General features: G+C 37.2%; 1 protein-coding gene across 2 annotated transcripts; it reads left to right on the top strand.

Moving 5' to 3' along the window:
- The first annotated feature begins 3,663 nt into the window (after positions 1-3,663).
- Positions 3,664-14,843, top strand: lysmd2 (LysM, putative peptidoglycan-binding, domain containing 2). 2 transcript variants are annotated; one of them, XM_016561293.1, is made up of 3 exons: positions 3,664-4,175; positions 5,951-6,285; positions 14,253-14,843. In XM_016561293.1, the coding sequence occupies exons 1-3, from the start codon at positions 3,921-3,923 to the stop codon at positions 14,299-14,301; spliced, it is 639 nt and encodes a 212-aa protein (XP_016416779.1). In that variant the 5' UTR covers positions 3,664-3,920; the 3' UTR covers positions 14,302-14,843. The 2 variants fall into 2 exon arrangements, with proteins under 2 accessions (XP_016416779.1, XP_016416778.1); XM_016561292.1 differs by lacking the exon at positions 3,664-4,175 and adding an exon at positions 4,375-4,885.
- Positions 14,844-16,052: the final 1,209 nt, after the last annotated feature.

Raw genomic sequence — 16,052 nt, 5'->3', positions numbered from 1 at the left:
GTGAAGACTGCTGAGAAGATCATCAGGACTCCACTGCCCTCTCTGCAGGCCATTTACCATCGCAGAGTCCACAGAAGAGCTGCATCCATCATTAAAGACCCCACCCACCCCCAACACAGACTGTTCACACTCCCTCAGGACGGAGGTACAGGAGTGTAAATTGCAAGACTTCCAGATTAAGGAACTCCTTCTTCCCCTCAGCTATTAGACTCTTAAACAGGTAGCTAGCTAGTGGACTTATCTATCTCAGAGAACAGTCGGAGGGGTCTGAATACTTTCCGTACCCACTGTATATATATATATTTCTTGTATTTCAATATGTTCCTGGAGAAAATACCATAAAATTACCGCATATTTTACAGTATAAATATTTCACATACTTTTGAAACTCCAGCATTTAGTTGATCCTGATAAGCGCTTGTCTTCACAGTTGTAAACACTACGGCTTTCTTCTTTTGTGAGGGGGTTTGGTGTCACGGCATCTGTTTCCAGGCGGAACGTTAAAGAACGCGACACACACGTCTCCCGGAAATCCTGTAGAATTCAACCAATCCGATGACGACTTCGACACTCCTGAAGTGTTTCCACTTTTGTGTCCCATATGCATCAGATATTCAGCCAACGGTCCGTGGGCGTGACGTCTGAGGCTGAGACTAGTAGTAGGCCAACCTGTGCGTTCCTGTAGAGGGCAGAGCGGATCTTTAGACAGGTACTACTCTCAGATGAACAGTACACTACATGTCCATGAACATGTGAACGCCCCCTTCCAGTTAACAGGCTTAGATATCCCAGTGAAACATAATGTAGCACACAATGCCACTCCAACTTTGTTGCAGCAGTTTGACAAGGGTCCTTTTCTGGACAAAACTCTTGTGCCCAAAGCGAAGAACTTCAATGTTACATGATCCTTCAGAAATCATTCAGGTTAAACACTATATTGAATCTTACATGGGGTGAATTGCCTTAAAGCGGGACGATGCCTAATGTGGGGCACCTAAGGTCTAGTGTTTGTATGTCCCCCATGAACACATGAATGCCAGTGAAACTATAGGCTAGCAAAGCTGTGGTGTCATGTGATCAAAATTACATGTACAGTCAAGGTGGAGCAATCATCAAACAGGAAGCACCTTTTGTGAAGACCACCCAAAGGTCAGTGACATAGAGTTTTGACAAACTTGATGTTAAGGAGTATAAATACATTTTAAACAAAACAATCCCGCTACTGTTTGTCCTAATGTGTAATGAAATGTTCGTCCATCAAAAATAGTATAACTTTGTATATATAAACTGTGTATTTTATATTTGAATCAAATTTCCTAGTGTCCCCACTTTAGGAAATATGGTTTCAAAAAGTGGGACAGCACTTCAGTCAGTCAAAAATGTGTGGTGGGGCATGGTTTGTAGGACAAAAATGGTTATTTACAGGGTTTTAGTGTTGCTATGCAATATTAGAATGCTGTTACTGCAGATGGGGTTATAGATGATAATAATCGTGTCTTGACATGCAAAGACTGCTTGTTTAGATGTAATGGGGTAACCTCTGCAGGTTGTTTTTATTAAGATGGAGATGGAGATTTAAAAAAAAAAAACAGTTGTGATTGTATGTTTGTTGTTTAGTAAAGTAGAAAACATTAGGCAAAATGGTCTTAAAGGTTTTTTACAGCAGTTCACTGCACGTTCATGAATTCTGACTCAAGGTTGAATCTAGCCTAAAATTTGTTTTAAGATTTTACTATTCAACAGGCTAAATCAAGGTGATTTATTTGGCCTTTTATTTTATCACAGACTTTCCAGTGTCCCAAAATAGGAACCCAACTGTCCCACATTAGGAAGCTGTAGATTTTCTCAGATGACTTGTGCAGTGCACTTCTGTGTCATTTCTTTTACAAATGTGTTATCTGCATTTTCTCTTTTGATTTGATTACGACACATCCTGGGGTTTTTAAAATGGTATTGGGTGTGGATTTAATGTTTTGGCTACACATCGCAACATGTCAAAGAAGTCTAAAATGCAAAAAATTTCCACAATCCATTCAACACAGTGTTTTCTGTTACAGCCTCATCTTCATTCCAGTTAAAAATTAAAAATGGCGGTATACTCTGGCTAAGGTCTAAGCTATATGCTCATATGATTTGGTGCTCAGTTCTTATTATTATCAATGTTGTTGATAATATATATATATAATGTCTTATATTTATGGAAACCATAATTCATTTTCTTCAGGATTCTTTGATGGAATTCTTAGAAATTTTAAAAGAAGATATTTTATTGAAACATAAATCTTTTCTAACAGTTTAGAAGTCTTTATTGTCCATTTTGATCAATCTAATACACACACTTGCTGAAAAAAATTACTGAGCCCAAACTTTTTGTATGTTATTCTTGAGGAATACGTAGGCATATCACAGTCTTTTTACTGCTTGTCTCATGCATCACTGCATGCTCTGACAGTTGAGCTACATATTACCAACTACAAATCTACACATCACTTAATAGTGTGATATTTCTTATAATGAACAGGTAAAAGTCCACCTTAAATGTAGATGTGTCGGAAAAAGGGTAAATAACATCATCAGTTAAACAGTGGAATTAAAACTTGAACAAGTTGTAACACTTTTAAATATACTTGTACTGGAATCCCAGAGATTGCACAAAACAGGACAGTGAATTAAGCCTATTGCCACAATTGTGAGAAGTGACTAATGCACACAAACACAAACTAAGTTACAGACAAAAAGGTTACAACAGTCCAGTTTCCCCCATCAGAGTTTCAATTTGCAGGCACAACAGAGAACTGATGGAAATCAGAAAAGATTTATGAGAGCACTGTTAAAAGTGAAACGTTGTAGTGGTCTCTCTCTGTCCGTTGAATCTGTTCCCTTCTGATTGTTTGCTCGCCTACAACTGAACCTGTGCAACCACAAACCAGCAACTTGTAGACACCTGCTTCCTCTTTCTCTCAAAAACCAGGTCATGAGGTTAAAAAAAAAATCAAGAAACATCTCAGAGTTATTCCCCCACCCCTCATTTTCTAAATTTTCCATTAAGTGTGTAATTTATACGTATTTATTGGGTTTTATTTTTGTTAACTGAGGAATCTGCAGAGACTAATATCTTAATGTGGCTGCATTATATTTTGTGACCTCACTGTCAATGTTTAAGATTAGATAGGCTACATAAGCAGACTTAAATGTTTCACATTTCAGACAATACTGTTTGCATGCACAGTTAAGTCACTAGCATAGGTTTCATATGTTTAGTTCATCCTATAACATCTGAAAGCATTTCAGAATATCCTGTAATTTGTTTGGTCACATTAGAGTGTTACATTTCTTCTGTCTACGCAAAAGAACAACTGCGATTCTAAACAAATAACTCACAACATTCTAAACGAAACAGCTTTAAAACTGACAAAAACATCTACTATAACATGTTTTGAACTAGTACTCCTGTTTTGAAGCTGGCAGGCCTATTTTGCTTGTGATTTTTACTGTGAAAGTAAAATGTATCTCTTTTCCTTTCTAAATAGATGCTTACAAATGCACACTGTTTAAATGAAAAATGAAATAAATACATAGGCTATTTATTGCACGTTTGAGAATTTACGCTACAAGGGACGCGACGCGACGCTCGGCTAACATCTTTGATTGGTCGACTGCCTGGCGACGTCACATTCCATTTGTAACCTTCCGACTCAGGTTTCACTGGACGAACCGTGTCTCTCGCGCAGACCCACGGTAACGACAATGGCGACTGGAAAAATCACTCACCTTTCCCGTTTCCTCTAAATATCGCCGCTGAAAATGCGCTGCTCGGGGTGTGACGCTGGAAACATGCGTATTTATATCCTGTGAATAATATTAGTGTGTTGGTGGTGAAGCGCGCGCGTCACAGCATCTTTAATAATAAAGGATTGAAGATGGCGGAGTTTTCTCCGGTGCTGCCTCCGCTGCGGGATGATGCAGGAGGCGGACGGTACGGACAGCCGTTGTTCCCCAGATCCCGGTCCGGTTCGGAGTCGGACAGCGAACTGTCGCAGAGTTTGGCCCGCACAAAGACGCGCTCGTATGGCAGCACCGCGAGCGTCACTGCGCCGTTAGGAGAGAAATACATTGAGCACCGGGTAACGGACGGGGACACACTGCAGGGTATAGCGCTCAAATATGGTGTTACGGTAAGAATACGTGCAACACATCAACATAATCACACACATACAAAAAAAACCACGGCCTAGTAATTTCCTTAAGTTAACCACACTGTTTAAATGAAAAATGAAATAAATACATAGGCTATTTATTGCACGTTTGAGAATTTACGCTACAAGGGACGCGACGCGACGCTCGGCTAACATCTTTGATTGGTCGACTGCCTGGCGACGTCACATTCCATTTGTAACCTTCCGACTCAGGTTTCACTGGACGAACCGTGTCTCTCGCGCAGACCCACGGTAACGACAATGGCGACTGGAAAAATCACTCACCTTTCCCGTTTCCTCTAAATATCGCCGCTGAAAATGCGCTGCTCGGGGTGTGACGCTGGAAACATGCGTATTTATATCCTGTGAATAATATTAGTGTGTTGGTGGTGAAGCGCGCGCGTCACGGCATCTTTAATAATAAAGGATTGAAGATGGCGGAGTTTTCTCCGGTGCTGCCTCCGCTGCGGGATGATGCAGGAGGCGGACGGTACGGACAGCCGTTGTTCCCCAGATCCCGGTCCGGTTCGGAGTCGGACAGCGAACTGTCGCAGAGTTTGGCCCGCACAAAGACGCGCTCGTATGGCAGCACCGCGAGCGTCACTGCGCCGTTAGGAGAGAAATACATTGAGCACCGGGTAACGGACGGGGACACACTGCAGGGTATAGCGCTCAAATATGGTGTTACGGTAAGAATACGTGCAACACATCAACATAATCACACACATACAAAAAAACCACGGCCTAGTAATTTCCTTAAGTTAACGTTACATGCTCAACGTTGTTGTACATCCCTTTTGGGCATCATATAGGCGCGACATGAACCGTGTCTCAACTAGTGAGCTGCCTATCTAACTGTTCGACCACATTTTTGGAACATTATTAGCGCCTGCATCTATTTTTGAGCCCATGTCGTTACATGACATGTTTCAAACCTAGTAAACTCACTAGTTAGGCAACGTTGTTGTGCATCATAATAGCGTGGGTTCTTTTTTGACCATCATATAGACATGGGCACCTGCAAGTTTGGGCCCGTGCTGTTTCATAGGCAGAGTCTCAAAACGTAGTCAATTTCAGTATTATAGGTCAAAAAGGCTGTGCACTGTTTACAGCATTTTAAGGCGTCAGGTGTGGAGTTTGGCTATTGATTATGTCCTATAATACTCAAAATCGTTGTATATGGGCTGTGTGATCAAAACCAAGTGAGCTGTATGTCTAGGTGGTATTTGTTGGTATCACATGCATTTCTGGGGATCTAGAGTACATACAGAAGTTTTTAGTATAATTAGCTTGTTCTGCATGATGAAAACATCGTATAATGCACAAAAAATGCTGTGAGTGAAAATCCCAAAAAGTCTAGCCAGCTTATTATTACGATGCACCTGCAATGCTCAGGTTGGGCTTATGATATGACTCTGCAGACATAATGTGAAAAGATAACTGCGATAAACTCATCGATCATAATACCAAACACAACCTTACTGTGTGTGATGAAAGATTTGGAGATCAAATGGATGTGTAAACTGATTTGTAAACGGAATTGTCTGGATTCATCTAAGGAAATCAAATCACATATTATAACCTGGCTCTTGGTTTCTAAACAAATATTTGCTCATGTAGTTTGATTAGTTACATTAGACACACATTGGTAATGTAGATCAAGCAAACACTAGTAAGATAGGTTTGTATTTCTTGAAAATAAAACTTCATTTTTGATATTTTCATGTTCTTATTTTTTTTCTTTATTTACACAGATGGAGCAAATTAAACGAATCAATAAACTATTCAGCAATGACTGCATATTCCTGCGAAACACTCTAAATATTCCTGTTAAGTCAGAAAAGCGCTCCCTCTTTAATGGACTGTCTCTGGAGTCACCTGACAGCGAGGGAAGCTCACCGCAGGAGTCACTGTGCGTGAGTCAGGACGTGGACGCTCCATCACCCCCACCAGAACCGGCCGCCCCGGAGCCCAACACCCGACCCGTGCAGGCAGAAGAGCTGTCAGCTAAAGACTACTTACACCGGCTGGACTTACAGATCAAACAGTCCAAACAAGCCGCCCGCAAACTGAAAGAGGATGGTGGGAGGTAAATGAACCTTTGACCTGCATGATCTTCTCGCTTGATTTAGGGCTGGGTGATTTGGCAACAAATTTAAATCTCGATTTTTTTTCATAACGTTTGACCGATTCTCAATTTTTTACGATTTTTAATTAGTAACTTTTTCTTTATTAACCCTCTTATTTAAAGAAAATTCTATTCCAAGTGCACCACACATGAAGTTACAACATGATGTAAATGTTAAACAAATCACTTGTTAAGTATCTTTGCAGAAAAGATGCATGAAATTGAACTACATCTTGTACAAACTTGTCTTATACATGTTATATGTTGAGAAATAATACAAGGAAAGTGCTTGAAAAAAATCTCAAAAGTCAAGGTAATTCAAATTCAAAATGACTGAAGGTATAACACCAGTACACCATTATTAACTATATGTTCTATAAAAACAGCAGCTTTCAGCCTGTCATCATCATGATGCAAACATGAAATATCAGACATACAGTAACATTAGTATTTACAGTTTTTTTTTTTTATTCGCTTGCGCTGCTTTTCCATTGTTTTTTCTATGTAAACATGGACGTGTTTGACTGTTGAGCTCGCATCTCTTGCAGCGTCTCATGCATGAAAGGGCAGTCTAAAAATGTGGCGCTCAAGTTAAAAGAAGTTCACTCCCATCTTCTTGCATGTTTTTCCTATTCCACTGCCCGCGTCATCTTTGTCAACACAAAAGCACATTCTGTATGAATGGCGCCTAGCGCTATGAGCGCGTCACACGTAAGCGGTTAATCACGTGCGCCGACATGCGGTTGAATCGTTCTTTTCTCTTTACTGTTATCATTGGCATATTGTCAAAGTGTCTTAATTCTGACGTTTGTTAATATTTCTATTCAAAATCGCGATTCCTCAATTAAAAAAAAATTAAATCGTGGCAAAACATTAAATTCGAATTATTCGATAAAATCGGAAAAATCGCCCAGTGCTATCTTGATTTAATAAATCTACTGACCTCTTTAATAACGATGAACAGAAACTCTGTCCCAAACCCTAGAAAGTTGCCTTGCTGTCTACTTTCTAAGGCAGTATCCCAACTGAAAATTAACACTCTTTATACCATTATGGCCATTAATTTATTTACTTTTTTATTTTACTTGTTGGTCTTTGCAAATATGCACTAGACAGACATGGGCACATGAGACATGTTCTTCCTGTCAAACAGCTAGAAGGAGGGCTATGGGTTTTTTGACAGCCGATATCTTGGAAAGCAGGAGGCTGATATAAAGCCGATATAATTTTATTTATTTAAATTTATATTTAAGACAGCACACAGTGGAAATGACATGAATATGGCAGTGGGCAAATGCATAAAGCGCAGCATAATTTGAAATCACTAACTTAGTTTAAAGTTTGTTGATCGCGTGTCTCCAGTGAAGCTGAACTCTTCTCCTGTCAGCATTCAATTAGCAAAGAACCAACCGTCACACAAAGAACACGCGATCATGCAGGATACACATGCACACTTCACAAGATCTCACAACTGGATCCGACTAAATTTGCAAGGTTTGTGAAATTAAATGTTCATTAGTCATTTAAAGATTTGTTTAAATGATATAAATGCGTATTTGCTGAATGCTGACGGCAAATAAGAAAGTATTATGTTTGCCTTTCTATTACTAATAATATTCAAGCAATCGTTATAATACTTTTTTGTATACATTTAAATTTTTTTGTTTAACAGTTATATCTGATTATTAGATAGACTTCCATCTATATTAGACAGAACTGAACGATGACAGCGAACAAGAGGGAGAATGTGAGCGGTGTGCGCGCAGGCGCTGCGCCTGCCGTTCTCAGCGCTGTCAAAATAAAAGTCCCGCCTCGAACACATCGGCCAAACAGAAAAACTTATCGGCCGATGCCGATATTTGAAAAATGCCAAATATCGGCCGATATATCGGTGGACTACTAGTTTGATGTTAGCATGTTGCAAAGCTAAAGATGTCATATTCTAATAATCATATGTAATGCAACTTGAAAATATTAAGTAAAATAGTCTGTTTTAATTATGTAATGAAATATTTAAAATCTTAAGTGTTTTTAGAAGAAGAACACCATTTTTTAAAATGATACTGAGCACCATTTTGGTCAGCAGCAAACCTGTGAAAATGCTGTCTGTGTAGGAAGCTCACTGAAGCAGAGATGAGGTTTGCTGACCTGTGGTAAGAAATCTGTCCATCAATCTGAAATGCTGCAGTTTTTATTTTAGCTGAATCAGTCACCCAGATTTGTGTGTGTGCACATCTAGTGGATAAGGCAACAGTGTTTGGAGAGAAGCCTTGTTGTCCTCCATAGTTATGGGGCAATGAAAGTTGTTTGTCATATATTCTTAGACAAACATATACTTGGCATGTTTCTCAGAATGAAACCAGTCAGGTCAGTTCTGTCTCAGAGCTAAAAACCCACACATTTATTCACTCAAGAAGTGCCGCATTTTGGCACACATCTCCGCTGATGGCAGTAAATTGCAGGTTGTAACTTGTTGTAGTCTTAAAGGGTTAGTTCACCCAAAAATGAAAATTAGCCCATAAATTACTCACCCTCAAGTCATCCTAGGTGTATATGACTTTCTTCTTTCAGACAAATCCAGTCGAAGTTATATTAAAAATTGTCTTTGATCTTTCAAGCTGTTTCATGGCACTCAGCGGGTGTTGCATGCATCAATGGGATTCTATTTTAGGAACGTTTTTTTATTTTCTGTGATGTCGCGGCAGGAACAACATACAAAATATGACAGTGATAATCTCAGGTAATGATTATGTGCTTTATTCAATGTTAAAAGTGTCTAATGTGATTTTGAATATTATTTTGCGTTATCATTATAGCCATAGTGAAAGCAACAATAGATATTTTACCTCAGATCTTGAAAATAAATTAAAGCAAACTTGTACGTTAAAACTGTGAACTCACTGCGAACCAACACGTGTATTCCATAACAAAGATATCAGTCACTCACTCAAAACTGTTCAGTCCATTCACATTTGAATCATCTATTTTCCGTGTCCACTTTTCTTTTCTACACACTCGCCATGTTTTTGCTGTCACATCGTATCTACACTGGACGCGACAAAGCATTGCAAGTCTTTTGAACGTTGTGTCAGTACGTTATAAATACAGCGAGTCAGCAGTTTACTGTCGGGGATTTGTCGTGTCGTGCCCATAGACTGTAAAAAAACAGGTCGCGCCGCATCCATGACAGCATCACTGATTATAACGAGTTCTTGTATTTTATTGTGCCGCGCCGCTCGCATCCGGTGTAGACACTATGTAAGTTAATGTAGCTTTCTGATGCTGCGTTTGAATTTTCATGCCACATTATTTTAAATTAGCGCGGGCCAAACTTTTTTCTTTCACGGGCTGTATGTGGCCCACGGGCCGCCTATTGAGGAACCCTGATGTAAATGTTAAACAAATCACTTGTTAAATACCTTTGCAGAAAAGATGCAAAAACTACAACTACATGTTGTACAAACTTGTCTTATATATTATGTGTTCAGAAATAATACGAGAAATTCTTTTAGAAAATCTCAAAAGTCAATGTAAATTCAAAATGACTGAAGGTATAACACCCAGTAGACTTTTATTAACTATAAATGTTCTTTAAAAACCAGTGGTGGACAGTAACGAAGTAGTTTTACTTCGTTACTGTACTTAAGTACATTTTTCAAGTATCTGTACTTTACTGGAGTAGTTTTATTTTGAGTAACTTTTACTTTTACTTCACTACAATCCAAAGCACAAGATCGTACTTTTTACTTCACTACATTATATAAAACTTATCGTTACTCATAATATATCACGTGCTCCGAGACTCAGAAGCGGCACATGGTAACTACAGTAATTATCAAAGTGGGTAGTGATGCCCTCTGGGGGCATTTGGCCAAGGGTGTTTTTACACCACAGACAAGGTTTGTGAAGAAAAAAATCATTATGAAAATCTAATTATATTTTCCCTATTATATTCATTATTTCCTTTATTGGTTATTTTGGGAAAATCCCAGGTATTTTGAGCAGTAGGAAAAATATATATGCTATATAAAAAATATATATGCTAATATAAAATTAAATGATAAAAGTAGCCTATATAAAACTGCAAAATAAACATTCATCTATCGGTACATTCATCTATCGGTACTTTTTACTTAAGTACATAAAAAATCAAGTACTTTTGTACTTTCACTCGAGAAACGGAGTACTTTTACTGGAGTAATATTTTGTAATTCAAAATGACTGACGGTATAACCAGTAGACTTTTATTAACGATAAATGTTCTTTAAAAACAACAGCAGCTTTCAGCCTGTCACCATGATGCGCTCGCGTCTCTTGCAGTGTCTCATGCATGAAACGCCATTCTAAAAACGCGCTCAAGTTAAAAGAAGTTCACTCCCATCTTCTTGCATGTTTCACCTATTCCACTGCCCGCGTTGCATCTTTGTCAAAACAAAAGCGCTGTGTGAATGACGCCTAGCGCTAAATTTATGGTCCTTCACAGAGTCACACTTGAGCGGTTAATCACATGCGCCGACATGCGGTTGGATCGTTCTTTTCTCTTTACTGTTATCACCGGCATATTGTCAAAGTGTCTTATTCTAACATTTGGTAATATTTCTATTCAAAATCGTGATTCCTGGATTTCTTAAAAATAAAATCGTGGCAAAACAATAAATTCGAATTAATCGATAAAATTTTAAAAATAACATCCATTTACTGCCATTGTTAAGCTTGGAAGAGCCAGAACGTTTTTAAATATAATTTGGATTGGATTTGTCTGAAAGAGGAAAGTCATATACACCTAGGATGGCTTGAGAGTGAGGAAATTATGGGGTAATTTTCATTTTTGGGTGAACTATCCCTTTAATGCACAAATGAAAATTCTCATATTTACTCACCTTCACACATTGTTCCATGTCTGTATGTCTATATTCTTCTGTAGAACAGAAAAGGAGATGTTTTGATGTAACTATACATTTTGGTTAACCAGTCAAGCTCCAAAAAGGACATAAAAACAGCATACAAGTAGTCCATATGTCCTACATTCCAAACCTTTTGAACAATAGCTTTTGAAGAGGACAGACTAAAGTTTCAGTATTCGAACCATTGTTTAATGTTCCTTGGGCATTCTGGGCAGTTGAGATAGTGTTCAGTGCTTCTCAATCTGTCATGAGAAACACAGGCACCAACTGTGTTTGCAGTCTTTGCTGTTATGAGTAGGGATGCACGATATTGGATTTTAGCCGATATGCGATACTTTCCAACTCATTTTGGCCAATAGCCGATGCCGATATATAGTTTATTTTTAATTTTGGTTAGTTTTTTAACAAGAACTTATTTGTAAGAATTAAATAAACAATAATAAAGTTCATTTATAATAACAGTACAAATGTTAGATTTTTTAAACAAATTATGAGCTCTAAAAGATTTTCAGAATTTTAAAAACTCTTTTCCTTTTTAGACCATCAACAAATGTTAAATCTTAAAAAAAAATGTTAAGGTTACCACTGCATCTTTCTGAAAATGCAGTGATGATTGACCCTTAAGGAATAGTCCACCCAAAAATAAAAATTCTGCCATTTATTGACCCTCATGTCATTTCAAACCTGTATGACTGACTTTCTTTAGTGGAATATAAAAGAAGATATTTTGAATGTTGGTAACCAAACAATTTCAGTCCCCTTTCACTTCCATTGTTCATTGAACAAAATATGATGGAAGTCAATGGGAACTAAAACTATTCGGTTTGATGATGATTACAGAAGAATTTTCATTTTTGGGTGGACAGTCCCTTTAACCTGCAAATAATGAGTCAAGTAAGGCATTAAAAGAATTGCAGTCAGTGTTTCTTGAACTTTGTTAATCACAATGTACAGTGGTGTGAAAAAGTGTTGGCCCCCTTTCTGATTTCTTGTTTTTTTGCATGTTTGTCACACTTTAACGTTTCAGATCATCAAACAAATTTAAATATTAGTAAAAGATAACACAAGTACCAACAGTAAAATATGGTGGTGGTAGTGTGATGGTCTGGGGCTGTTTTGCTGCTTCAGGACCTGGAAGACTTGCTGTGATAAATGGAACCATGAATTCTGCTGTTTACCAAAAAATCCTGAAGGAGAATGTCCGGCCATCTGTTCGTGACCTCAAGCTGAAGCGAACTTGGGTTCTGCAGCAGGACAATGATCCAAAACACACCAGCAAGTCCACCTCTGAATGGCTGAAGAAAAACAAAATGAAGACTTTGGAGTGGCCTAGTCAAAGTCCTGAGCTGAATCCTATTGAGATGCTGTGGCATGACCTTAAAAAGGCGGTTCATGCTCGAAAACCCTCCAATGTGGCTGATTTACAACAATTCTGCATAGATGAGTGGACCAAAATTCCTCCACAGCGCTGTTACAGACTCATTGCAAGTTATCGCAAATGCTTGATTGCAGTTGTTGCTGCTAAGGGTGGCCGAACCAGTTATTAGGTTTAGGGGGCATACACTTTTTCACACAGGGCCATGTAGTTTTGGATTTTGTTTTCCCTTAATAATAAAAACCTTCATTTAAAAACTGCATGTTGTGTTCACTTGTGTTATCTTTGACTAATATTTAAATTTGTTTGATGATCTGAAACATTAAAGTGTGACAAACATGCAAAAAAATAAGAAATCAGGAAGCTGCATGATATATTAAAATAAAATCAAAACCGAAATGGTACATTTATGAAATAAAAAAATTCTGCTATTTAATTAAAATGTGCACACAGAGTGAAGCACTTATTTTTACACAGAGATATTTGGAAACGCAATGTTCGTCACTGATTTAACTGGATTTGTAATGAGAAGTGTCTATAAATCTGTTTCCAAATCTCAGTGGTCTGATGTTTTAAAATAAATTAAGATTTAAATATTAGTATTGTAATTTTACAGTTGTGAAATCAGTAAAACAATTCTCACTATGAACTAGTTGCTTATTAGTATACCTATTATTAACATATTGGCTGTTTATTAGATCTTATAAAGCTCATTCTGCATGACCCTATTCTACATTCCTAATTCTACACAATACCTAAACTTAACAACTGCTAATGAGCAGCAAATTAGGAGTTTATTGAGGCAAAAGTCGTAGTTAATGGTTTAATGACGAGAATTGGACCTTAAAATAAAGTCTGATAAAATAATTTTCATTAAATACTCTTTTTGTTTGCTTTACAGTACAATAGTATTCTTATTTCATTTTATATATAAGTTATTATCATTATTATTTTATAGTCATATTGAATAGGTCAAAAACAATGAGAAAGTGGCCTATGATAACTCAATTGGACAGTTTTTTTTTTTTTATAACCGTTTACTGGTTTATGGTTACTGAAAAAAGTTTGAGGTTGAAACTTAATTTTTTCCCCCCAGGTTTTCCTATATATTTCAGTCCCAGAAGGATGGTTCACACCAAAAATTATGCCTACAAGAAAAAAAAAAAAAGCAATCTTTTGGCTTGTTTTCATTTTCTATGCAGATGCACTGCCATACAAAATCACCCCAATAATTCTAGAACGATTAATTCCAAATAGAGCTTTTCAGGTGAATTGGAATTTTTTTTTATTCAAATCACAATGTTTATTGCAGGAAAAAAATGCAATTTTGTTCTAAGATTATGCAACACAAAATATTAACACACAAATAACTAATAACACTAATAACTAATAGTGTCTTACCATTTCACTCAACTTTTATTAGATTTTAAGTAGAAAAAGAATGTCTAGTTGTTTTTTAGTTTTATTTTACATTTAAATATTTGCTTTAGGCTTTATATAGGAATAGTAGGAGTTTATATCTAAAATGATCGACAAGGAATTCACATTAAAGTTCACTTTCAGTTCTTTTAAGCTTCATATTAAAGTGACACATTTGCTATATATATTCAGCAGTTTAAAAAATATATATTGTTTGTGTTTAATTTCAGAGAGGAAGACGACCCAGCAAACTCAACATCATCATACCAGGAGATCTGATGGATTCTTCTTCATCTGTTTACCTGCAGCGCTGACAATGACCCATCTTCATGTTTCCATCCCTGTTTTGCCTGCTCATTTTGTAACTCTACCTTTACACAAACTGCAACACCGGACCACACACCACACTCTTGTGCTGAAGGTCCATCATTGCCTTCTTCAGCAGTATTATAGTGATGTTATTTCTGACTTTTATCATTAATGCTCCATCTCACATAACAGTAAAGAAGCTACAGCCGAGCTTGTCTTTGTCTTTAGGAAGAGCAATAGCCATCCACATCACAAACTTATGATAACCTCTGCTCATATGAAATACTGTATCTGCGGTCTGTCCAGTAACGTTACTTAGCCGGACTCTTTGTGGCTGCCTGCTGATTTTAATTTATCTTTTTTTTTTTTTTTGCCTATAAAAGCTTTATGTGTGGGGTTGAAAGGGATAAATAATGCTGTTTTGGTGTGAATGTTGTGTTTTTGTGTTAATAAAAATATTTTACTGTGCTGTTTGATTTGGATTATGCAGAATAAATGCTTCTGTAAATGAAGAGCTTCCCGTTTTGTGGATTATTGATCTTCAAGAAAAGTTTGGGTTATTATAGGATGGATCTCACCTTTCAGCATTACCACAGAAACTTTAAAGGGATAGTTCACCCAAAAATGAAAGTTCTGTCATAAATTACTCACCCTCTTGTCGTTCTAAACCCGTAAGACCTTCGTTCATCTTCGGAACACAAATTACGATATTTTTGATGAAATCTGAGAGCTCTCTGATCCTCCATAGACAGCAAGGATACTACCACGATCAAGGCACAGACACGTAGCACGGACATCGGTAAAATAGTCCATATGTGATATCGGGTTCAACCGTAATTTTACAAAGCAGCGAGAATACTTTTTGCGTGCAAGGAAAACAATGATAACATAATTTATTCAACAATTCTTCTCCCCGAGTTACCGTCTTCCGCCATTTTGGAGAGTACACCAGAACGTAATCAGCGTTGTTTACGATCAATAGAATAAATGTTATGTTTAAGTTCAGTTGAATAAATTGTTTTCTTTGCACACAAAAAGTATTCTCGCTGCTTTGTAAAATTACGGTTGAACCCCTGATATCACGGTCTTACGGGTTTGGAACGACATGAGGGTGAGTAATTAATGACAGAAGTTTCATTTTTGGGTGAACTAACCCTTTAACGAACACTCCAGGAAGTAGAGATTTGTTAGATAACAGCCCTTTGGGAAATAAACTTTTGGCAAAAAAAAAAGTTAGCTGCAACATTTCATTTTAGCTGTATTGCTAATATGATGACTCCGAATGAAATAGCATAGGGTCAAAATACATTGGGAAAATGTAAACAAAGAATTAAGAATTTTATATAAGGAACATAAAAATAATCTCATGAAACTAAAGTATAAAATGTAGTCATCAGAAATATCACTGTTCTGAGTAACAACAGGTGTTGTAAAATATGATAAGGCTAAGCTATAAAACATATGTGACACTTGCTCCAATAAAAATGTCGCCCAACCTACATTTATGAAATGTTTTCCAAACCAGTGGTTTTATTGAGTTCACGTTTACCCAACAGCTGCAGCTAAATTTGAGTTTGGATCTGTTTTAGAGTTGAATCGAGTTTGTTTGCTACTCGATGAACTTACAACAATGACACTATCATTAAATTGAAATTGAACTGAAGAATAACTGAATTGAGCTCAATAATGAATTGAATTCATTTTTGAAGAATAATGGAAGA

Source organism: Sinocyclocheilus rhinocerous, unplaced genomic scaffold (genome assembly GCF_001515625.1).
Source record: "Sinocyclocheilus rhinocerous isolate Xijiao unplaced genomic scaffold, SAMN03320098_v1.1 scaffold138, whole genome shotgun sequence".
Lineage (NCBI taxonomy): Eukaryota > Metazoa > Chordata > Actinopteri > Cypriniformes > Cyprinidae > Sinocyclocheilus > Sinocyclocheilus rhinocerous.
Note: the sequence above shows the minus strand (reverse complement) of the source record. Positions and strands in the feature narration are given on the sequence as shown.

Bases quoted from the DNA above. Each gene is read 5' to 3' on its own strand.
- lysmd2 (XM_016561293.1), top strand. From the start codon at position 3,921: ATGGCGGAGTTTTCTCCGGTGCTGCCTCCGCTGCGGGATGATGCAGGA. The intron at 4,176-5,950 runs GTAAGAATACGT...TTATTTACACAG, and splicing joins CGCTCAAATATGGTGTTACG to ATGGAGCAAATTAAACGAAT. The intron at 6,286-14,252 runs GTAAATGAACCT...GTTTAATTTCAG, and splicing joins CTGAAAGAGGATGGTGGGAG to AGAGGAAGACGACCCAGCAA.